The sequence below is a fragment of the Sinocyclocheilus anshuiensis genome, unplaced genomic scaffold (assembly GCF_001515605.1).
Source record: "Sinocyclocheilus anshuiensis isolate Anshui unplaced genomic scaffold, SAMN03320099.WGS_v1.1 scaffold1509, whole genome shotgun sequence".
NCBI classification, from domain to species: domain Eukaryota; kingdom Metazoa; phylum Chordata; class Actinopteri; order Cypriniformes; family Cyprinidae; genus Sinocyclocheilus; species Sinocyclocheilus anshuiensis.
In genome coordinates this window covers 78,601-101,687 of record NW_015547723.1, presented here as the reverse complement: position 1 = coordinate 101,687, position 23,087 = coordinate 78,601, and the positions used below count along the sequence as shown (strand labels likewise).

The following is a 23,087-nucleotide window of genomic DNA, read 5'->3' as shown; positions in this document are numbered from 1 at the left end:
TTCTCTATCCAATAAGAGCGTTTAACCGGCTCTGCGACCAAGTGTCTTATCTAAAATCCCCGCCTATATTGCTCTCTGATTGGCAGGCGTCTTTAAACAGCCCCGCCTTTATTAAAATAAGCGCTCAGCGGTAGGCTGGCCCTGTTGTCAATCAAACGCATCAGCGCGGTATAAGGTCTACTCTCTCGCAAGCGCTCAGTCACTCGAGGATGCGGCCGGGAGCAGCATCTGCGGCTGGGAATCAAGTGCACTGCTCGGTCTCGATAGTTTTCTCGTTTCTTCCCGCAGATATGAGCGAGAACAGCGGACTGAACTCGCATTCCTAGATGTCCCGTTCAATTTGGGTTTGAAATGAAATACTTCCTCACGTCTGAGGATTTTATTGTGGACTCCAATGGCTTTTAAAGACTCCTGAGGGGGGATTCGACCTGGACAGAACTGTACCTAACGTTACCTGTCAATATGTCCAGCTGGAGTGTGATGGTCTGCATGCACAGGGCTTATGGAATATAGCCTGTTCTGTCACCATTTTTACGCACTCTCTGTCAGTCCCGTGAAGAAGAAACTGGGGCTCCTCTTCGTTATGCTGCTCCTCTGGGTCTACATGCTGTACTCCTGCGTGGGCTACTGTGCCACTATGCCACCGAGTTTAGTTGTGGACAATAATAATAACAACCGAGCGAAGGAGACGGATTTCCTCGGGAAATATGCCGAGGCAGAAAGTGGCCGGCCGGACCTGATGATGTCCAAGCTCCTGTCCAGACCGCAGAGCTCGTGGACGGAGGTAGAGTCAGATTATGACGAGCCTGCGGTCAGGAGAGCTCCCAGAGACTTCTCTAAAGATGAAGCGGACGCGGACCGAGCTGAGGAGTCGGACGACGGCAGGAGAGTTTCTCTACTGTCAAGTTTCTCCAACGGCTCGGGCAGTAAGAAGCTGCCTCAGGCGATCATCATCGGCGTGAAGAAAGGCGGGACGCGCGCGTTGCTGGAGTTTCTACGAGTGCATCCAGATATTCGCGCGGTCGGAGCGGAGCCTCACTTCTTCGACCGTAACTATGACAACGGAATGGACTGGTACAGGTAAGAACGTTAGTAATAAATATGCTAATTTACACATCATATACTTCCATTCGCTTATATTGTTCTAAAGGGAAGTAGGTCATAATAAATTCACTTTGGCCCTACTTTTTCCAAAATAGCTTTTGGTATTTTTATTAACTATTTATTATTGAATGAATTTTAATTTAATGTGTTATTTTTTTGATCCTCAGAAGTTGTGTGTGTGTGTGTGTGTGTGTTAACAATGTGTTGGCATTTTCTTTTCAACGAGACTTGAGCTGTAAATTTAATCCCGACTAAACTTGAGTTGAGTTTAATTGCCACATTTAACTACGTAGTAATTCATATTGACTAACTAATAACTTCGTTGTCCTTTTACGACCACTTTGAGTTTAATTAGCCTACTAAAGAAAATTCAGAGCTGTAAGATCGTAAATTAATGGTAGGCTAAATTTAAACTTTAATTGGAATGAATGGAATCCTGCAACTTGTTTAATGTTTCTATAAAATAAGAAATAGGCCTACGGTATATTCAAAATGAGAGAAAACGGAGAATATAAAGTAGTCTACACGGCTTTTGAATTCATATAGGCTAGCTAGGCTACTCCTTTTTTAATTCATAATTTATCTGAGCGTTAATAGTTTGTTTGACTGCTGAGTGTTTCTTATTAATAAGCAACGTGAACCAAATTAACACTATTTTATAGGCACCTTTTAACTTTTTTAACCTTGTCTTCCCTCATGCATTGGCCTTTTTTTGTTGTATCTGTCATTCATTATGTAATTTTACCCTTTGGCTCGATCTCAACCCTTTCTAGGCAATCAAATGTAATTATTATTATGTAAATGGCATGTTCTGTATGGTTTCCATTCAGTCATCTAGAAACGCACAGTTGCAGTAGTTTTCAGATTCCAGTTTAAACATTTACTTTGGTTCCGCTGTTCCTGCTACTGTCGAGCTATTAGACCCGGGGCTGAAATGTTGAACACAGTCCTTCAAATACACATGAATTCAGACGGATATTATTCAAATAAACACAATAGGTCGGTAATGATATATTTTTTTTGTGATTGTAATGTCTTGAGGAGACTCGTATCCGACCGCAGATGACACAGTGGTCTCTGTTGGACACACTAATCATTGCAGGTTAACGGACCTCTGCTTTTGCGCTCACTTTTATAACTTTTAAAACATACGTTCTGCATTTTTTTTTTTCCTTTTTAGCCCAAGAGCTCAATTTTACTCTACAATTTTCTTAAATACGGATGCAACAAATGGACTGTAAACCTTTAAAATTGGAAAGTTCAGTCGGCTGATGCCTAACTAAATCAAAACAGGTAGCCTACTTTGCCTTGCCCTTTGACCAAAAAAAAAAAAAAGGGAGAAATGACATAAATTATTAACTGTCGATTTATAAAGTTGGATGACAATGTTGAGAGCATTTCAATAGTGTGACTGACCTTAATTTTCGGTGCGCAAGTGTTTAAGTGTCTGAATCAAGAGAAATAGCCTAAATGGAAAATAAAAATCATACATGAAAGTAATTTGACATAATGGGACCAATAAAATTAGTATCTTGTGAATTGTACTGGATTTGTTTATAATGTCTTGAATGTAAGTTTAGCTCAGCGCAGCTGTGTTTTTTTTCTTTTTGTGTTGTTCTTACAAATCGTAAATTTGCATGTTAAACTTTTCGGCTTGTATTTGAAATTTATTTTGGACATTACTAATTGGCCTGTTTCATTTGATCTACTAACGTGCCAGAACACAGTATGAGAGCTCATAAATTCATTAGCCTACACTCGCTGTAAGAACTCCAGACATTTGTTTCAAATCAACTTTCGGAGTAGATTTAGGATTTTTTTTAGTTACTTATAGGCCTGTGTTGCAGTTATTTAAATGTGATGACATTTTGATTAGCTATTTGTTAACATTATTAATGTTTTACTGTAAGATGAAACAAATGTATAGCTTGTATAAAATGAAGCTGAAAAGAGAAAGGGGGATTTATTGCCCCAGAGTCTGTCTCTGCTTACCCCAGACACAGAGCGGAAAGAAACACTCAATAAGTTGATAAAACAGTACTGGACTGCACGCCTGTCTCTCTAAACGGATTTCCAAAGGTTTGAGGGGGTGAAATCCCAGTGCTTTTAAATATATGCGACATTTCAGGGCCCCTATAACAAAAAACAGGACGGGTGAAAGAATGGGCGTTGTAGTGAATGCTCGGTAGTCCAGTTTAGATGAAAAGGGAATTATATTCATGCATGTTGAGAGGAAAAAAGATTTATTTGATTCATTATTTAAATGCCAGGGCCTCACTTCAGTCTAATGCAAATTTAGGCTGATCCAGCAAAATCAGTCAAGATTGTCCCAAAATTGTTCAGATTCTTACATGTCATTCATTTGCTAAATTGAATTAATTGATCACATGGATTATGCTATTTTTTAAAACACGTATAAAGAGAAAATAAAGTGGTCAGAAATGTTGATTGTAACTTTAATTATTTCTATTAAATTTTTGCCAAAAGATCACCAGGGCAGGTCTTTTTTTAAGTAACCTTTTTTTTTGTTGTTGTCTCAAGTTGTCTGGTCAGTGGATTTGGGATATAAAACCAGGGTTTTCCTCTAAAATGCTTTTTTATTCAATTTTTTCCTTCTAATTAAAAAAAATGCTCCTGACGAAGAGCAGATCCTTTACCAAGTTACATAGTTGATTGAAAGTAGCCCTGTCGATAAATTACATGTAAAAAATCCAGAAGATGAAAACACTGGGCGTTGAAGGGTATAATGCTTGTTTTCTACTCTTATGAGAAAGTTTTCTGTCTCAAGTTTTACAGGATACACGTCATTGCATCTGGTTTGAGTTGGACATTCGATGCCACAGCGAAATTCTATATCTGGCCACTGCTGTTTGAATTGAAGATATAGGGCACAAACAAATGCAGACTTGTTTTTTTGTTTTTTTACTTTTGCTCTTACTTTTTTCTCTCTTTTCTGTCTCCGATGTCTCTGTGTGACCTGGTCTAAAACGGTATTGGGGAGTGTGTGCAGACAGACGGAGCGCTTGAGGTGAGCACACTGTGCTGACATGACCGTTTGGTCTTGTCTTTTTAAAGAAGTGAAATGGCCAAAGTATTAATTTTTTTTAATTGTCTCTCTCACAGGACTGAACGGGACTCTAAATCTGAGTTTTAAGAGTGTCCCATATTTAGCGAAGTGATTTGCTGTGTAATGGAAGAGTTCATAGTGCAGAAACCATGCATTTTAAAATGATCCCAGCGCACTGAAAGCATGCAAGTCATTTTAAATAAGGTGTTTTACTGTGGATGTGTTAACTCTGTTTATCAGAAAGTTGTGATTAACCTTTTTAGACCTTTCTGTGCTACAGAGAGCTAGAGAAAGAGACATGGCAGGTGAGCTTTTGTTCCTCGGTACTGGTTAGACCTGTTCAGGCTGTTTTAGATAGTGTAAGTCTGGTGTATGATTCATAGACATTCAAACATTATCTGCAGGCACTTCACATTTTGTTATGATCTTTTCCCAAGAATGTCTGGTCAATGTAAAGTTTGTAACAACTGCCACTTTATTTGTAAGAGATATTACAGTGAATAGCTTAAGTCGTAGTGGATTGAATTGTTGAGTAATAACTTTGGCAATCCTCCTTTCGCAGTTTTCTGTTTCAACTACTTTTCTGATTTGTGAGACCTTGCAAAATCTCTGCTGGTTTTGCTGCTTTTTTGCGGAGACTCTGATGATTTAATAAGCAGTTGAGTTGGCTTCTCAAAAATCCCACCCACCCAGACAGACAGGGTCCCAGCTGGAACGGCAAACGTTGTGGAAGCCCTGGTGCTGTGTTTGACTTAATATTACATAATTTTCAAATCTACCAGAGCAGTTTTTTAGTCGACTCCTCCTTGTTGGTAGTCAACCATACAGTAAACAGGCACTCAACTGGTTACTTTTAGTCTGTGTTTCTTTCTCCAGCGAGTGTTTGAAAGTCAGGTATCTATGGCGCTTTTCCACTGCATGGTACGGCACGGTACGGCTCGGCAGTGAGAGCTTGATGGGGCGACGCGGAATGAAAAAGTTTTTTTAGGAGTCGCGGCAGTAGAGGCGGCGCAACTATAATGACATGTGAATAATCCCGCCCACTCTAAAGCGGTACTGAACTGCAGTGGAAACGCAAACCGAGCCGAACCGAGCCGTGCCGTACCGTACTGAGCCGTACCGAGCCGAGTCGTACCACGCAGTGGAAAAGCGCCTTTAGTAGCACAATGCAGTTCTTTAGTGCACAATCCCAGAGTCCATCCTGAGATTAAGGGTGTGTTTTCTGAATAGCAGCCATTAAACAACACGGTCCATAACTGCAGGCCAACAAAAGGACAAGTGGAGCATTGTTCCGTAATTCTCCGCAGAAAATCCCGTTCCGCTATCGGACCAGGGAACGCTCTTGGAAGCATGCCACTTGAAAGTTCTGAAGTGCTTGGAGGGCTGCGACCCCCTGCCACCTTGTCCAGATGAGCACTTCCATCCATGGAATGGCTAGTTCTGGATGGATGCCTCTGCTTTTGTACCCACACTCCATGGGGTGTTCACGCCACCATGTAGATGACCCATACGGACGCTGTGGCCAGTGACCCCCTCCTTCCTGCTTGTACAAAGCAGGGGCCACCTTGTCTAAGTGGTACCGGGTGAGATCAAACTGAAGTTTGTCTGTGCCTACGGTGTGTTTTGGTAAACAGTGAGCTGTAGTTGGCTGCAAGGGTTAGGTATTCATACAGATTTTGACTCACAAGCTCTCAATAGGATTAGATTATGATTCACTTGGGCATATTTTGTCATCTTATATTGTCTATTTTACTTGCATATGAAAAAGTTTTAACTAATGTTGTAAACTATACAAAGAAGCTACTAATTTGGTACTTTACAAAAAATATTAATTTAAAAATTAACATCAGTGCATATTATATTATATTGCTTTATTATTTTTAATATATTTTATTTAAATATTTAATCACTGAAAGGAATAACTTGATTTGGTGACTGCTCTGATGGATTCAGGGAGTTCTTTCAGTGAAGGATTCATCAGAGTCAGTTGGTTGCTCTGTATGTTTTTGATTCACTGAAAAGAATAATTTAGAAGAGTAATTTGTTTGTGAATCAGAGTACGCTGTTTATTGTTTTAATGTTATTGCATGCAGCCCATGAGAACAACTTTATAGAAAATGTGTTTTCTTGCCACACTGACATAAATTAAAAGATCATTCTAAGGAATTAGGAATCAACATTAAAAATAATGTTTTTTTTTGTTTTTTTTTATCAGTTTTTACCCTACTACTTTTTTGTTGCAGTGTGCGGTAAGATGGTTGGTGACTTTTGTAGAAGAAACGTACACCCCAGCACTCAAACAGATAAGCACAAAGTAATGACTCAAGCCAGCTTAGACCCTGTGGGACTACATGTATTGATTAGTTTACGCTGTGGCGGACACTGTGTGGTGTTGGGTTAAAGGTCTTTGTGGCTTGGGTTATCTGTGAATCAGTTGAGCAACGTTGCCTCTGTAAAGACCATCTGCACTGCAGGTGAGACCCGATCAAGTCCTCATCCTGCCTGAACACACACAAATAGTTATTAGACTCCAAAAAATGCAAATATGTTGTGTGTATACATATATTTATATTATTTTGAATTGAATAATTTATTATTAATATTGGTTCAGTACTTTCTTTTTTATTGAGATTCTTTGTCTGCAGTCACTTTGGTAATTGCTGTAATTTAAAACTATAAACTGATCCCAGGTCAGGATTAAGGAGCAGCATCCATGAAAGCAGTTCGGTCTCATAGTAGAATAGACTTCCTCCACTCAGCTGGATCTGAACCTTGACCGGTCATCCATTCAGCAGTCAGCAGGTTGACATCCTTTATTGAGAGCCTGATCAGAGCTGACTGAGGACATTCAAAGGACTGCCTCCAAATGATGCTTTAGTGTTGGCAAAACTGCTCCGCATAGAGCATAGAGCATAGAGCATAGAGCAACTGCTCAGCATAGAGCATTTGGTCTAAATGCTCAGCATTTAGACCAAAGGATTACTCTGCTTTTGTGTTCAACCTCAGCTCCGTTTCTGCTTTCTCCTCTCGTGGAACTCAACTCTCACACTTCTGAGAAGTGAAACATTTATTTTTTTTTTTTTACTATTTCTGTCCATCTTACTTTCTCGTCCATCTCCTCTTTGTGTTTCTGCTAATCCTCACATTTTGACTTAAATATGATGTGTAATTGTAGAAGAACATAAAGACCCTCTTGAACGTGTCTTCTCTCCTTGTATCTCATATTCGAGAGTCGGGCCCCACATCGAGTTCTAGTTCCACCGTCAGAGGCGGGGCTGTTGTAGGCCTCAGTGCCCACATAAGGCCACCCCCAACCGGGCACATTGGTCAGAGAGAGAAAGTGGGCCCCTACTTGAGCTGGCATGGCTTTACCAGTGGGGTAGACAAAGCGGGGGAGGGTCTTAGTCTAGAGAAGGGGGCTTTCATTCACCAAATTATCACTGGCTAATTGTGAAAGGGATGGCCTGGGGAGAGGTGGACAGTAGAGGCCCACTGTGGTGGTCTGCCATTGAGAAACTACAGTCTCCTCCAGAGAAAAGCAAAAGAACATGGCCGCCCTCAGCAGAAACTGCCTGCTGGAGGATAAAATAAAGGCAGACAGGAACTTGATGTCAAACGCTCGTGTTTCTAACCCTCCTACTGGAATATTGTCTCTCATACACGCATTCAAACACCCAACATATGCAACCAAGGACAAATAGGAGATGAGGGATTGTTTATAACTGATCATTCTTCCTAGTATTGGGAAACCATTTACGTATACTCTCTCTGGTTGATTGGACAGTTTAAAACAAGAGAAATATGCAAGAGAAAACCCTTCCCCTTCCACCTTTTATTTGATTTCAGTGGCCTGTTGTGTACGGTCCCTCCCTCTGAGCTTGCAGTGAATTGGGCTCTTTTTATACGAGGCGATAATTTGGATGTCGGATGTCAGAATAATGCTCTCTTTCTTAAAGTAAATGCTCATTCATTGTAGCTAAATAAACAGCATTTACAGGAGCCTGGGGGCTTCAGCACGCGGTCCGGTAATTGTTGGCCCATGTCTCCTACCAGGTCTGTCTCCTCCCAAGTGTGTGATCATCAGAGCTCATTTTCTGAAAGTTTGACGCCCTAAGGAGGATTATTAGCAGAAGCAGTGAGAAGTGAGAAGAAACTTGAAGTGATGCTGTATAACCGCTGACTGCAGATGATTTTTTAGAGACACAATGTTTGTTTGTGTGTGTGTGTGACTTTCTGTGAAGAAAGTGAAAAGCAGAGGATCAGAGAGAAGTAGAGACCCCCTGAGGTTTCCATTAACCTCAGCGAGAAAAGAGCAGACAATTAAAGGAACACACACACACTCTGCTGATGTGCCCAGAGGAGCACAGCATGAGCTGAGCTCCAGGGCAACAAAGCCAGTGTATCCCTGTAGCCCAGGAACTGTCACCACTTTTGTCCTCACACTTTCTCTTTTTAGCTTTTTGCATTGTTTTCTTTCTCTCTTGCTCTTCTAGGAAAAGAACCAGCTATTAGAAAATAAGTAAAAACATATGACAGATCTGTATGTCATCTTTTTATACTGAGAATTTTACTTTTCTACATTGTCAGTAATGAACAGATTTACTCTGTTACTTTCTACTTCATAATCTCATATTATATTATATTATATTATATTATTGATTGCATTGCATTTAATGATGCACAATAAATAGATACCGTATTGTTTATCTGCCACTATTTTTAATATATCAGTAATGCATGCTCATTTCCCCTATTTTTCCCTATTTTTAAGTTTAGATTACCTTCATCAAAGTTAATCTTTAAAAATGCTTTTAACATTTAATAACACATTTAAAGGCACAATATTTATTTTTTTGCCACTAAGAGGGCGCGTATTCAAAACAAACAAAGAAACAAAGGCGTAGTTTGATGACGCCGTGACTGAGTGTGGAATCATGGGAGTTGTCGTCTTCATCCCCACAGCCGAAGCAATCCGATGGGACTCGGGCAGAAATCATGTTCATGGATGAGCTAATGTATTAAAGATTTATTAACGTCGTACTATGAAGCAGGGTGAGGCTGAAAGCCGTCGAAGCGAAACGAGGCCACTGAACGAGCGCGACACACGGCTCGAAAGCAGCGGAGCTTTTATTATGCCACAGTCGACTGCTTCCGCTCCTTCCGGAAAGCAGCGGAAGTAAGCAGCGCTGTTTTATCATACTAGATACATTTGAATGTTCTGTTATAATGCTACTCTGTGCGGTCGTCACCTGTCTAATAAAATGCATAGCATATTAAAACGTCTTGGGTGTTTCCATGTTTTCTACAAAACAAAAACGGAAATCGAGGGTGTATGACTTCATTGGCAGGCGACACAATGACACTATAGACACGGTCCGTGTCACTAGTTAAAATCGCTTATTTCTCTGGATTTAAACATTCTTCGAAACATTTTGGATAATGAACGTACACAAGTCAGCAAAATATATAAAACTGTTCCAGTGGTTTTTTAATAAAAAAATCGTACATATTGTGCCTTTAATAAACTTAAATAATTTGCATATACATTAATTTACATTATCATTTATAATGCATTTAATAACACTTAAATCTTTTGCAAAATACATTATAATGCTGTGATGCCTTTTTTTAGTTTTAGAATGCAATTTTAAAATTGCCCTTTTTTACTTATTAGTCATAACATGAAAATAAGTACAATTATACATATCAGTCAGAATTTAAATATCAGTGCATCCTTAATTGCATGAATACTCCGTAGTACTGTATGTTTTTACATCAGCAACCAATAGAAATATCATTAGCTGAAGTCATATCAGGATCAGAAAAAAAAAAACAAGCTAGCAAGTTATTAGTTGACTGCTTTTTCCTGGTTTCATAGCCCATTTCTCAAATGTCTCTTCAAATCTGCATTATGTGGTTGAATGGCTTGTCTTCTTGGCACCAAGACTTCAGATCTTGTTTCTTGTGAGACCGTAAGGCCTTCTGGAACACGGACAGCAGAGAGAAAGGAAAGCAAAAACATTTGTCATCGTACTCGCAATACATCAACATGCCTGTTGAAATAGCAACCCCTGAAATCAAATTACACCTGTGACATCCGCACTCGGCTGATTAATTTCAGCAGAAGCGTTTGACAGTGATCTCTTTGTGTTTCACACCAGTTATATTGTCTTCAGCTGGCGCTGAGATACCAAAGTGGACTGTAGCTAGGCTATTGGCCAAAAAACATTCGTGGAGTTGCCTTAGGAGAGATCTCTACGCTCTTGTTAGTCTTCTTGTCTTATACGTGCAGTTTAATTGTCATCTCTGGTGCTATCACCACATAATTTAGCTAATTGTGGGTTAGCAATGAAGAATACTAGTCTGGAGGAATTTGTAAACCATTAACCTGCAGCGTCAAAGTAATGCAGCTGTGCTGTAAGCCTCTGATGTAACCGGTTGACAGACTTGGAGGAAATTCCCAGCTCTTTAAAGCTCACCTGTCTTCAAAAGCTCCTCAGCTGGAGCAGATCGTGTGCCAAGCAAAACAGGATGTAATAGGTGCATGCATGTGTGTTCTTGTGTTTGAGTGTGATGGCTTTAAAAAGTGAAAAATGGATTGAAATCTTGGAAGTCTCTTTGCCAATTTTACAACAATCTAGTGAGGTATCCTACTGTCTGATGAGATGATCTTTTTGACATGCCAGCAGAACTTTTTTACTTTCCAGCTTCAATCGTAGTGAGTCACTGAAACATTTAAATTTGTGTACATCAATTGTATGTATATATAAATGATGTATATATAAAGTATAAATTTCATGTGGAAAAAAAATACAAGGCAACCTTTAGACTCAAGTCAAATCTGCACACTGTTTGGCTTTGTAGCTTTGCTAATAGCCGTAGTAAACAAGTTAAAACCTCAACAAGTCTAGTTACACTAAACACCGCTAACAGTCTAGAGACTCGTTGTGTCACTCAGTGGGAATGTAAATGAAGTGTGGGACTGAGTCCGTTAACACCCTCTACAAACACCCAAAGTAAACAAGCTTATCACTGCAGATTAGCAAGAGCAAGATAAACAATTGCTTGATCACTGCTAATAACTCAAGTAGATTCAGTGGAAAGGCTATTGTTTGTGGAATTACTGCGAGTGAACATGGGACAGTCACTACTGAATAATTACGTAATTATATGCATTGGGCGATTTGTTATAATGAAGTCTATTTTTTTAAATAGAGTTGCGTTCAACAAACTAACTAATTTTTCTAAATATTTCATTTTCTAACTTATCAGACTTTTAATTTTCACATAAAATACATTTAAAACAGGCAAAAATAGACTTGCACTGAAAGAGAGACCTGAGCCATATTCAGAGACCAGAATATCATAGAGACTTGGACTCTTTTGACTCTTTTGGGCCAGGTGAGCCGTGACAAATTCACCCTACTTGCTTTTTTAGGTATGACCCTAATATCACAGAAACACCTCTCCAATAGAGTCAAAGTTGCTAGTCCTACAAATGGCTCTTCAGTACATGCTACAGCACTGTAAAATGCATGCCTGAGTGAGAGAAAAGTGCACTTTATTACCCTGTCTCATCCCTCCATCTTTTATTCAGAGCTCTTCTTGTGCAGCCTTGTTGCTAACACACAGTAATTCCACTCAGCTGGCACGACCGTAGGGCCGTAACTCAATGTGCACATCGGACAGCAGAAAACACACCCCACTCTTGTTTTAAAGAGATTTTGGTAGGTGTTGAATGGCAGCAAATAAAGCTGAAACAGAGTCTGGGCAGATTGCAACGTACAGAGCCCGAGGTCTCAGTGATTTATGCGTGTTCTGCCCTTCTCAGAGGCTGCTGTGGTTTCGAATGAGTTTGAGAGCGAGAGAGAGAAAGAAAAGAAGAAAGAAAATGGGCCTGAAATTGTGGTTGGCACAAGTCAAGCCTAGACCTCAGTATGATTGCTGAGTAGATACCCTCTCTCACGATACTCACTTTATGTCCAATGTCTTTCTATATACAGCACTACAGGGAGACCTAAATCTATTTTTCTGCCCTTGACACCCCAAAGCAGACCAGTCTTCATCCCAAAACCAAAGCCCCCTACTCTGAGACAGAAAATATACAGATTAAACAACTCAATGTTTCTCTTTAGTGTTGAGGGGCCAGCCGTTCACAGTTTCAAGCAGATGTTTTTAGCCCTTAAGACACCGATAAAGTAGTTTTCAGAAAGTCTGAGCCTGGCTGCTAGCTCAGCCATAATAATTTAATGAGAAACTAGATCAACATTAAGGTATAACCCTCTTTAGAGACGACTCTAAAGGAAGAGTGTGTCTATTCTCGGAGAAAGGCAGGTCAGAATTGTCTGCAATCCTTCCCCGTTCTTTCATTATTTATCCATCAGAGCAGTCGCTCCACGTGAGAGAGGCTTTCTCCGTCAGTCGGATGCAGATCCAGTGACGAGATCCGTCAGCAAGAATGTCAGAAACTGAAGCTTAGACACACCAACACCTTAGACGGGCCCGATGGAGACGGCCGTTTACACCTCTTTATGTTCACGCCAGGGTTACATGGCAAAGATCAGAGGCTGAGGAGAAACCTGAGGAAGAGCTAGACGTGGAACGAGAAAGGTTAGGCGAGAAAAAGGTAAAATATAGCCATTAGAAGTTGGGATATTCATAAAACACTCGTGCATGTGCTATCTACAGTCTTGACTTCAGCTTTGTAGGTTAAGAGGAGATCTCTGGCAATTCTCACTCAGGAAACCAACCGTCAGGGGGCTCTAAGTGGCTGCGTACCTCTCAAAATACAGCGGTAACTTAAAGCTGCTGCACACATGCTCATCCTGGCTCTGTCGCTCGCTATTTTTCTCTTTCCTTTCTCCTCTCGCCACCCCATTACCTTTCTCCTGATGCTTGCGCTATAAAATCCAGCTTTGCTCCATAGATTTACGGCTGCAGTTTTGCTCTGCGGTTAAATATAATGTCAAGGCTCCAGACTCCGCGGGGTGTATTTCAAAACTACAACCTCGCTCAGGTCTCTATGACGACAAAGAGCAGAAAATATGGTCTGTATGGAGCGGCCTGGGAGGTGCCTGGATTTACCAGATGTAGCCACACGGCCTCCGTAGAAGACAGAATCTATATTTCCCGGCAGGCTTTCCAGACATGGTAAAGAAGTGGTCACTTGAAGTCAAGCTTCAAACTAGAACTTTAAAAAGATTAAAAAAAAAACACAATTTAGTCGTAAAATAATTCAGCCCAGAGAGAGACAGTCGCTTATCAGCTCACTCTCACCCGTTCATGAAGTGGAAGTGACTTTATCCTGAACAAGCCCTCTCTTTCTTTTCTAGTATTAGCCATCGTCTGTTCATGCATGAATGTCACGTCTGTTTTTTTCCATCCTCCACTTCTGATAGTCTAAAGTGTTAGGGGTAAGAGTGCCAGCCTTTGGTAGGGTGAAGTGTCACTCAAACGCTCTGATCCTCGTGACACCGGTAGTCTGGGGTTAGAACACTGTAATCAATAGTCTGATTATGGAACAGAGGCTAAAATATGTGAACCACTAGTTGCAGATGCAGAGGACTTTTTTTATTTACTCACCCATATGAGGTTTCAAATCTTTTGACCACAAATTCAAATGTATTTTTATTTTATAAATTTGAATATTGTATTATCGTATGATTTTATTTAACAGATTTTATTTAAGCGTATATATGTATACAATTTACTCAAAGTCATATATAGCTTTGGGACAAAATTAGGGAGAATTAACGATGACAGCATTAATTTTTGAGTTTACTAACCCTTAATGATTATGACACACTTTCACTCTCACGCACAGGCAAACTCTCAGACTACCATTCTGGCACAAGGACTGCTATTTCACATCACTGTAACTGCTTTGCGGCTCTGGTCTTTATCTTTCTAGCATACCAAGCCCAAGCAGCTGAGCTGTTAAACTCATTGGCAATTAATTTAAGTTTGACTGCTGAGACTTTATTGCACTGCAGCTTACTCAAACAGCTCTTCAGCTTGCAGCTACTGCAGCAGCGGTGAGTTCTTTTGCTTAGGAGATGTCTATCAAAGACACACACACACACACACACACACACACACAGGTGTTCCAAAGATGTGTCTGTTTTGACTTGCTCTTCAGAACCAAAGTGCAGGTACGTCTGTGTTTCTCTGATCCCTCCAAGACTTTAAAGCGGTAGATATAAAACATGCTTCTAGTCCCAATCAGCTGGCCTGAATATAAACATAACAATGCCAGAGTTGAAAGACAGATATACTATAATCCTTGTCACTTGAAAGCAATGAGATCATAGATAAAGCAAGCTTGGGGGCTCTTTGGGGGGCTACTGTGTCTATCTAAAGCAAAACAGGCTCTTCTTAACAAACCAAATACGACAGAAGACAAAAACATTGTTATAAAAACTCCCTTCTGTGTCTTTTGTTCTCTCTTGTGCTTTTGTCTGTCATTTTCTCCCTTTGTCGATTTATCTCCACTGGATAGAAAGCCTTTCAACATGCCCCTCAGGATCATTCTGATCCTATATTGGAGTAAAAAAGTGAACTTTCTGATGTTCTCTCCAGCTTAAACAAGATGCACTAAACGCACATCCAAAGTTGATCCAAAACAGCTATGACCATTAGGTCATGGGCAGAATTGTACTAGGAATGAATTACGACAGAAAAAAACGGGGGCAGTCTTTGACCTTGCCTCATCATTTGAGAGGAGTGACCCTTTTTATCAGTAGAATCATTTCGAGCACTCATATCCACTTTTTAATCCCCATTTTAATAATTAATACGCAGCGTATCTTTACCTGCTCCAGTGGCAGCGTGCGCCTGTGTGCCGGCGAGGCACACGTTCGGCTCAAGAGCTCTCCACAGCCTCCTCTCGCTCAGCCCTGAGAGAGCTGGAGAAGTGCTTTCCACTCATCCTTCAATGGTCACCCTCCCCCTTTTCTCTCTGGCCTCTCCACGGCCCTTGCTCTTTCAGATCATTGAAGGACAATGCACGGTTTTCAAAGAAAAGAGGGGAAAAAAGAGGGCCCCGGTGTCAAAGCTTTGCCTGTTTGCTGACGGAATGTCTAAAAAGAAGCACCTCATAAATCAAAACAGGCAAGAAAGGCTATTGTTCTTCCGAGAGCTTGCCGACTTGTCTTCCTCAACCCCTTTCCTCCCTCCCTCCCTTTTCTTTTGCCCTCTGCCAAAGTAAAAGAAGTGAGGTGAGAGGATTATTGGAGGCTTTTAAGTTTTTTTTGTGTCTTGTAACTTTTTTCTTCTCCCACTTTTCTTGGTCCAAACTATCTATCTATCTATCTATCTATCTATCTATTGCTCTATCGTTCTATCTATCGTTTTATCTATCTATCTATCTATCTATCTATCTATCTGTCTGTCTGTCTGTCTGTCTGTCTGTCGTTCTATCTATCGTTTTATCTATCATTCTATCAACCTATCATTCTATCTACCTAACATTCTATGGTTCTATCATTCTATTATTCCTTTCATCCATTCATCTCTCCTTCTTTTTATTAGCATTTATTAGATTATTATTTTAATCCTTTATATACAGGGATATATATGTGTGTGTGTGTGTTTTGTATTTGCGGTGTTTGTGTGTGTGTGCGTGTGTGTGTGTGTGTGTGTGTGTGTGTATGTTTCTTTACTCCCCAGCACAGTAAGTGTGGGTGGTTCATTTAACAGTAAAAGCCTGCATTATCTCTTCACCTCATTAGCACCACACATGCACACATACAGCTGGTTTGCTCCTATTGTGCAATAATTAGTAAATAAACGTTTTTTTTCTAAAACCACACACTAAGAGGCTAAATATTAGTAAGCCAACACATTTATATTTCTTCCAGACTTGAGATAAACAGTTAAACCTTGCAGATGAGGGTGCGAGAGTGCGTCACTGTATAAAAAGGCACTAACATAATCTGTTTTCATTTCACAGAGATTAATGAGTTTTTTTTCCCCCTTGTGTTCTTTCCCTCAAACTCTCACTCCAGTGTTCTGACAGAGCGGTAATCAAACTGATATTATCATAATTGGATCTGTGGCCAGCTCTTTAGAGATGCCATGTAACCACACAAATCAGCCAACAGTTTTCCATCAAATAAATCAACACGTTACCTCCTGCAGCCTTAGACCGTTCTTCCATTCTGAATCCAGCGCTGCCTGATTTTCAATTACAAAATGGGGATTTTTGCACACATAGTTTCAGCTGTGTGATCCTTTAAAATCCTTTAGCACAGAGAGTTAGTGCTCTGCAGTTGCTGTATAGCAAAAAAACAGCAGAATGCAGCAAAAATCTAGGTCTACAGCAGCACCTGGTATATGGTTTTGAAATGTATGTCCGCATTGAAACACTCTCCGTGGGTTTTGTTTATGATGACACCTCTCTCTGCTTTGGTGCTGAGGGGCTCTCACCTCTAACTAGAGAACACCAGTGGTAAAAATAGTCAGGCTTTTACTGAAGACTGTTTGGAGAGATAGAATAAACTGATCCACTGAAGTGTGTGTGATATCCTTCAACAAATTGTTTGCAGACTTTTGAATTGCTCGTAGCCTCGTTTCCACAGGGTGTAAATACGCAAAGCAGGATTACACCAGATGCTGACAGCGCACTTCACAATGCGGCAGTAAATTAGCCCTGGTGCTAACAACAAGGCTCGATACTCCAGAGACAACAGGCCAACAAGAGCTTTATCTGTTTGCAGACTGATACCCCAAGGAGGCTCATTCTAGGTCTGTTGACGTCTGAGCGTGGCTGAAATTCACACTTTGTTATCTTTACTTATCTCCATCCCTTAAATTTGGTGTTCTGTTATTTTCTTTGGTTGATTTCTCATTACATATCATCTTCTATGCCTTGAAATTTTCAGTCAGCAGAAGCTAAACTTTCTTCAGATGTGTTTCTGCACTTTTTGACACGTCAAAGTTTCTGAGCGCGTGTGCCAATGAAATAGGATCCATACCCCCATGTGTCCATCAAAGTCCTCTGTTATCACCTCTTCCACTATAATCCACTCTTCCTGATTGGACGGGGTTGTGAAACCCAAGCCTGTTTGGCGTTAACATGCATGTTCACTTTTCATTTAAAAAATGTCCCTTGATTGCGATCCTGCACGTACCCTATCCATTTCACCCTGTAACTGTCTTAAAAGTGGATCGCTGTCTTTAAACAAGGCTGAACAACTTTCATGTGGAATGCACATATGTTTTGAAGGCTTTTGCTAAGTGTGGTCATTTGTGTCAGCCTCTTTGAAGTATAAGTCTTTGTTTAGATCTGTGTGGTCAGTAGTGTAAGACCGTTGTTAAGGTCATACTTTGGAACACTATTGGAATCAGATTCAGAATCATATATATATATGTGGGCATTTAAATAAATAAATATACATATTTTTTAACATTAATTCTTGAATATTGGGCCTTCTAAATCAAACTCTACATTAATAGACATAAATAACAGCGATTATAATACTAATGATACTAATAGCCAATACTCAATATTCATAATGCATATTATGTTTTTGTGTCTGTATGAACAGACTTATAAAAATGCAATATTGGTTGATCTAAGCATGATTTTTAGGAAACAAAGGAGCAAATAACACTTCTCCAAAGCTTCTGTATTACATTAGAAAGCCCTTACTATTAAGTAGCAGCCATGCCGTTTAACATGGTGTATGCATCTGTGACGTTTGAATGCATGTTTTGTTTAGCAACCGATGCTAATCACATTTGACCCAGAATCATGGCCTTGAATCAGCTCATTGATTGAGGAGTGCCACATGCTCCATCTGTTTGATTGCATTATGCAAAGTTTTGTTTTCATTAGACCTCCATCTTAACCCCCTTTCCTTTCTCTCTCTTTCTCCATAGGGACCTAATGCCTAAAACCCTGGAGGGACTTAGAGACTTCTACAGACCTTTCAACATGAAGTTCTACCAGATGACTGGACATAACTTTGGTTGGGATTAACCGTGAATGGAGGACTTGTTGTTTTCTTTCTTTTTCTGTGTATTTGAAATGGCAAAAAGACATTGAGATGATTGCTATATATATGTAAAATGTACAGAAATCTATTTTATAATAATTTATTTTTAATTTCTAAGCAATTAATTCACTAAGCTGCCTAACCATACTGTACATAACGTCCGGCCCAACTCTAGTCTCACCACCGACATTCCACGTTTTTGATTTGCTGTGCATTTTTCCATTCACAATGAATTTAATGGTGCTTCCGAAATTGAAAATGGTTTGACAAACAAAAACAGCTTGTTACGGGTATTGTGCATTTACAAACCAACAGCGACTTTATTCAGTTCTGCTTGTCTAGTGATGTGTATCTTAGTGATGAAATATCGCATTTCGTGTTTTGTTACACTCCATATTGGCCTGGGTCCTACTACGTTCGGCTGATAAGCAAGAGAGCTGATCCGATGCGTCCCTTTACTCAATAACATGACGATCAATAGCCCTAATTGCTACTTGCAGTGTCACTCATGTTTAGAGTCAACCACTGGCCTTTCCTGTAATGAATGACCAATCCATCGATGGCTAAATCGTATCTCGGACAACAGCAAGGCAGCATGTCGACATTATGCTAATCGCGTAACATATCTGAACTGATCGATTAGCTTTTCTCCTGCCTCAGAAACGGCCTGCTGTCCTGTCTGAAAGGTTCAAAGGTCAAGATAGCATTGAAAGTAACTGGATTTGTTTAAAAAGCAAGAGCCAAATGATGACATATAAGCCTCATAGATGGCAGGCCCCTATCTTTATCTAGCTTCACTCATACTAGAATATAAAACCCCTAACGTGAAGAGTAGCATTTCTCGTTCATCCCATCAAAACGCGTTTTCCGCCACATCTCGGTTCTCCTCTTCTTGCCAGATTTTAACAAGCTTGCACTGAGATGCCTCATTGTTCATCTTTTTCTCATGCAAGCCTTCCTGTGCTTTTTGGTCTACTTGAAAGCGTGGAGAAACAGTCGGTTGCTCTTTATCTGTGAAATTCATCCCGTGACCACTGAGATGGCGGCTGTCTCGAAGGCAAGATGAATGACTGGGCTTCGTGCAGCTCTGGTTACTGTTCACTCAGAGCACCTGATTCAGGATCAGCTCACAAGGTGTAGGGTTTGAAGGGTGCATGGAGCCAACATGTCACTTTTTACGCCAACGTCAGGCTGAGATGCTGTTCCTGGAGCAGAATTGAAGGGGTTAGGTCACAGGGAGGTTTTAAGGCAGAATATAGCATTACGAATGTACTGAATCTTCGCCTTTTTCACCCCTATTTAACATACTGAAAAATGAAATGCAGAGGGAAATGTCTAATTGTTTGAAGACAAATTTTTGCATTTAAAAAAAAATGAAAGAGTTCTGTATCAGCTCCCTGATTTTTGTTTTGTTTTACAACATGCCGTGCCTCGAACCAGTCCTGTGCTATGCTAAGCCAACTTCCTTTCATTTAGAGAGGAGATTGTAATATTTATCAGCTGTGAGGACAGCCATACGATTCTTGTTGGCCTTCGAGTCTGAATTAAGGGAAATTTCCCAAGGCATTTTTCCTACTTTATTCAATTCATCAAGTAATCAAATGTTCTGAGGAGGCAAAAGAGAAACAATGTGAACTGTAATCAAATCATCAAAGCTTGTTTCTTGCATTCACATTGCATTTAAAAGCAAATCAGTTGAATGATGGCAGTGAAATAGGGTCAAGTAAATTGTCATCAAATGCTCGCCCATAGGGCCTCCTGTGATTTATACCAGTGCAATTGAGTTTTTTGGTTCAGAAACAACTGTCCCAGGATGTCGAAGAGGAGCTTTATTGCTCAGGCATTTTCTGGGTAAAGTTTATCCCTCACTGATTATGTGTGAACTGCATATGAATTCTGATCTGTCAAAAGTTGGAATGAGCAAAGTTTCATATCTTTGCTCACGGTCAGGCAGTGTGTGCTGATGCATCTGTTTAATGGTTGAGTTTTATTCAACCTCATAGAGATATCCAGATGTTATAAATGCTTGTCTTACTCTGAGTATAACACAAATACATAGACTAGAAATGATCTTTATGTACAAATGATGAGGAAGACATGTAAACCAAGTATTTTGTGGTATCAAAAATTAATTTTACACCATGAAAGTGAAAAATGGAACAGATGTTTCTAGATAATTAAATACTGAACATTCATACTTTTGCTTTGTATGAAGAATAAAATAAAATATATATTTTACCAAACAACTTGACTATGTCTTGTCTCTGATCACAATTAATGTGCCGCCTTGTAGTATAAGACATGATAGATAAACAATCATTGACTATTGAGTTTGAAAATGTGTTTCTGGGTTTTATTTTTGCATCATTCTAAAGAAAAATCTAATTTTGAATCGGTTCAGTTCTCCCATTAAAGCATTCATTTACATCTTGACGTAAAATAAAGAAATTGTAAGACCAGTTACGAATTCTCAGTGAGAGAAAATAAATAAATAAAAATCTGCATTGTAAGCAAATCACCATGTGTACATTTCAGTAGACTATTTGTTTGAACTTTTTTTATTTATTAAACCTATACAAGTATGCCTTTTACATGTAGTTTCTTGACTTTGAAATCTTTGAAAAGTCAAGGAAGGTCACCATATTTGAACATGACCCTTTTGAGCTCCCCTCCACCTTATACCATATATAGGATAATATAAAAAAGTAAAAAATATGTAAATATAAGCTAGATTTTGAGGAAGGTCACCATATTTGAACATGACCCTTTTGAGCTCCCCTCCACCTTATACCATATATAGGATAATATAAAAAGTAAAAAATATGTAAATATAAGCTAGATTTTGATACAGTCATCACTGAAAATAGTTGGTCTGAAAGTGAATGGAAGGAATTCACGTTCAACAACTCAGGCAAGACATGATTTATTTTGCTATAAAGCTGAAGATTCAGTAATGCGGCCTGCCATTTGGCGTTTTGTATATATTTACTGTTTAATGGCTTGTTTTGTGATTCATTTTTCTGTTTGACTTCATTTTTCGCTGTTGCTGCCAAAACACTGTACGCGTTTATTTAATGGCAGATTTAGGTTATGACAGCTATTGATCATGCTGTCACAAACAGTCAGGTTGTGCTTCAGTGAACTCTACCTTTTTCACAGCAATAACTGGGGTTTTAGAATAGTTTTCTAGACTTTCTCTAAGGTAGCTATACAACAATATGTAAATACCCAACCCAACATGATACAAACACAGTACAAGAAGCTCAGGAAGTTGCCAGCCTGTAGCACTTGAAATGACCACTGCTTGTCTTTGTAGTTTCTTTTCAAATGATTCAGAGAAGGATTTGTGCAGCATCTAGATCGGTACCTAGTACACCTTCTTTCTCCATATTGCCTCATATAGAGGAGACAGTCAGTGGATACATTCCTGCAGCCCACCCACTGACCCTCTAATGAAAGGACATCTCTGTCCATGTACCTGTGGTGAGATCCACCAAACACACTGGTGTGCTTATTGCTGGTCAGAGCCACCAGGCTCGCTATCAAACAAGACTGCAGTTCTTCTTTTTCGGGCAGTGCAGTCTCTGGGGACAGGTGATTTGCACCTGGGTTAGAAAGTGTGGTGGAGCAGCATCTGCCATGGACACTAAAACCTTACAAAGCCCTATATGGGTCACCTGAGGATGTATGAGGGATCTTTTGTGTTCTGCTGGTTGCGCAGGTTGCTTCAAACTACTTTATTTCCCAAAAAAGTTTTTTTCCTGGAAGTGTGTGTGTGTGCCATATAGGCAGATTGAAAAGTTTAAAAGTAGGAAATTTTGTTGTATTTATATTACTGGCCAGCTCTTGATATCAGTAGTTGTTTCCATCCAAGCTGAAAATTTCATTTTTGTATTAATGAGCATTTATTTGTTAAAGAACACAACAAAACTATCACATTCAGACAGTTCTGAGAGTTCATAGTAATCATCAAATTATTCAGTCACATGATTTTTGAGCAAAATCACATAACTTCTTTGATGCATTTGTTAAGTAAATTTGTTTTCATGCATATTCCTGTGTTTGTACTGAATACAGTATCCACCTCATGCAAGCATATATTTTTTCATAATGCATTCTGGAAATCTTAGTGTCTTGATTCCATTCCAATTTTTTTTTCCCCAAATGCAATATCGCACAAAATTAGCTGTTGTCACAACAAAAGGTCAAAATGTTTTCGCAGTGTTGTATCTTTCCTGAGCAATACCAGTGTCAATTTTCTGTTTTTTCCCCCTGAGCATCTGAGATGATAAAGGTCAAAGTGGTGAATCATATAAATATATATATATTTTTTGGGGATATCTCAAAAAATGCATGAAAACATGTGGAAGGAAACCTACCTTATGATGCCTAAATGCTAGTATGAAATTTTTAAATCAATATAAAGACAGTTATTAGAGTTTCATAGTCTTAAGATTGTTTACAGACCATTTTTTTTTGCATTTGATCAAAAACTACTCTATTTCTATAGTGACCATTGGCCACTGTCGTCTGTGTTTCCAGCTATTTTTTCCACTCTAAGGGCTGGCTGACATTCTGTAGGGTTGACATGTACTGAAAACACAGCTGGCCCTGGAGACCCCTTATGGAGCTGAGGTGTTACCCGATCTTAGAGATCCTTGGCTGGAATAGAGCAAAGCCAAGCCTTGGGTGACTCCTCTGTCCTCCAGGGGAGCAAAGCATTCTAGGGAATGGAGACGAGTGCAAGAGCCATATGCTCTGCTGTAAACAACAGGGAGTCTGTTGCCCACACGGCAACACTTCCATGTTGTTTGTGTGCAACTACGACAATTGTAATTTAATCCCAAAACCGCCAGTCCACTTATTGTTTCAGTAATTGCTGGTTGGAAGGATTTAGAAGATTTAACTCAAATCATTCC

General features: G+C 39.7%; 1 protein-coding gene across 1 annotated transcript; it reads left to right on the top strand.

The window, feature by feature from the left end:
* The first annotated feature begins 218 nt into the window (after positions 1 to 218).
* Positions 219 to 18,152, top strand: LOC107704230 (heparan sulfate glucosamine 3-O-sulfotransferase 3B1-like). Its single transcript, XM_016507120.1, has 2 exons — positions 219 to 1,080; positions 18,053 to 18,152. Exons 1-2 carry the CDS (start codon positions 503 to 505, stop codon positions 18,150 to 18,152), a joined length of 678 nt encoding a protein of 225 aa, XP_016362606.1. The 5' UTR covers positions 219 to 502.
* The last annotated feature ends 4,935 nt before the right edge of the window (positions 18,153 to 23,087 follow it).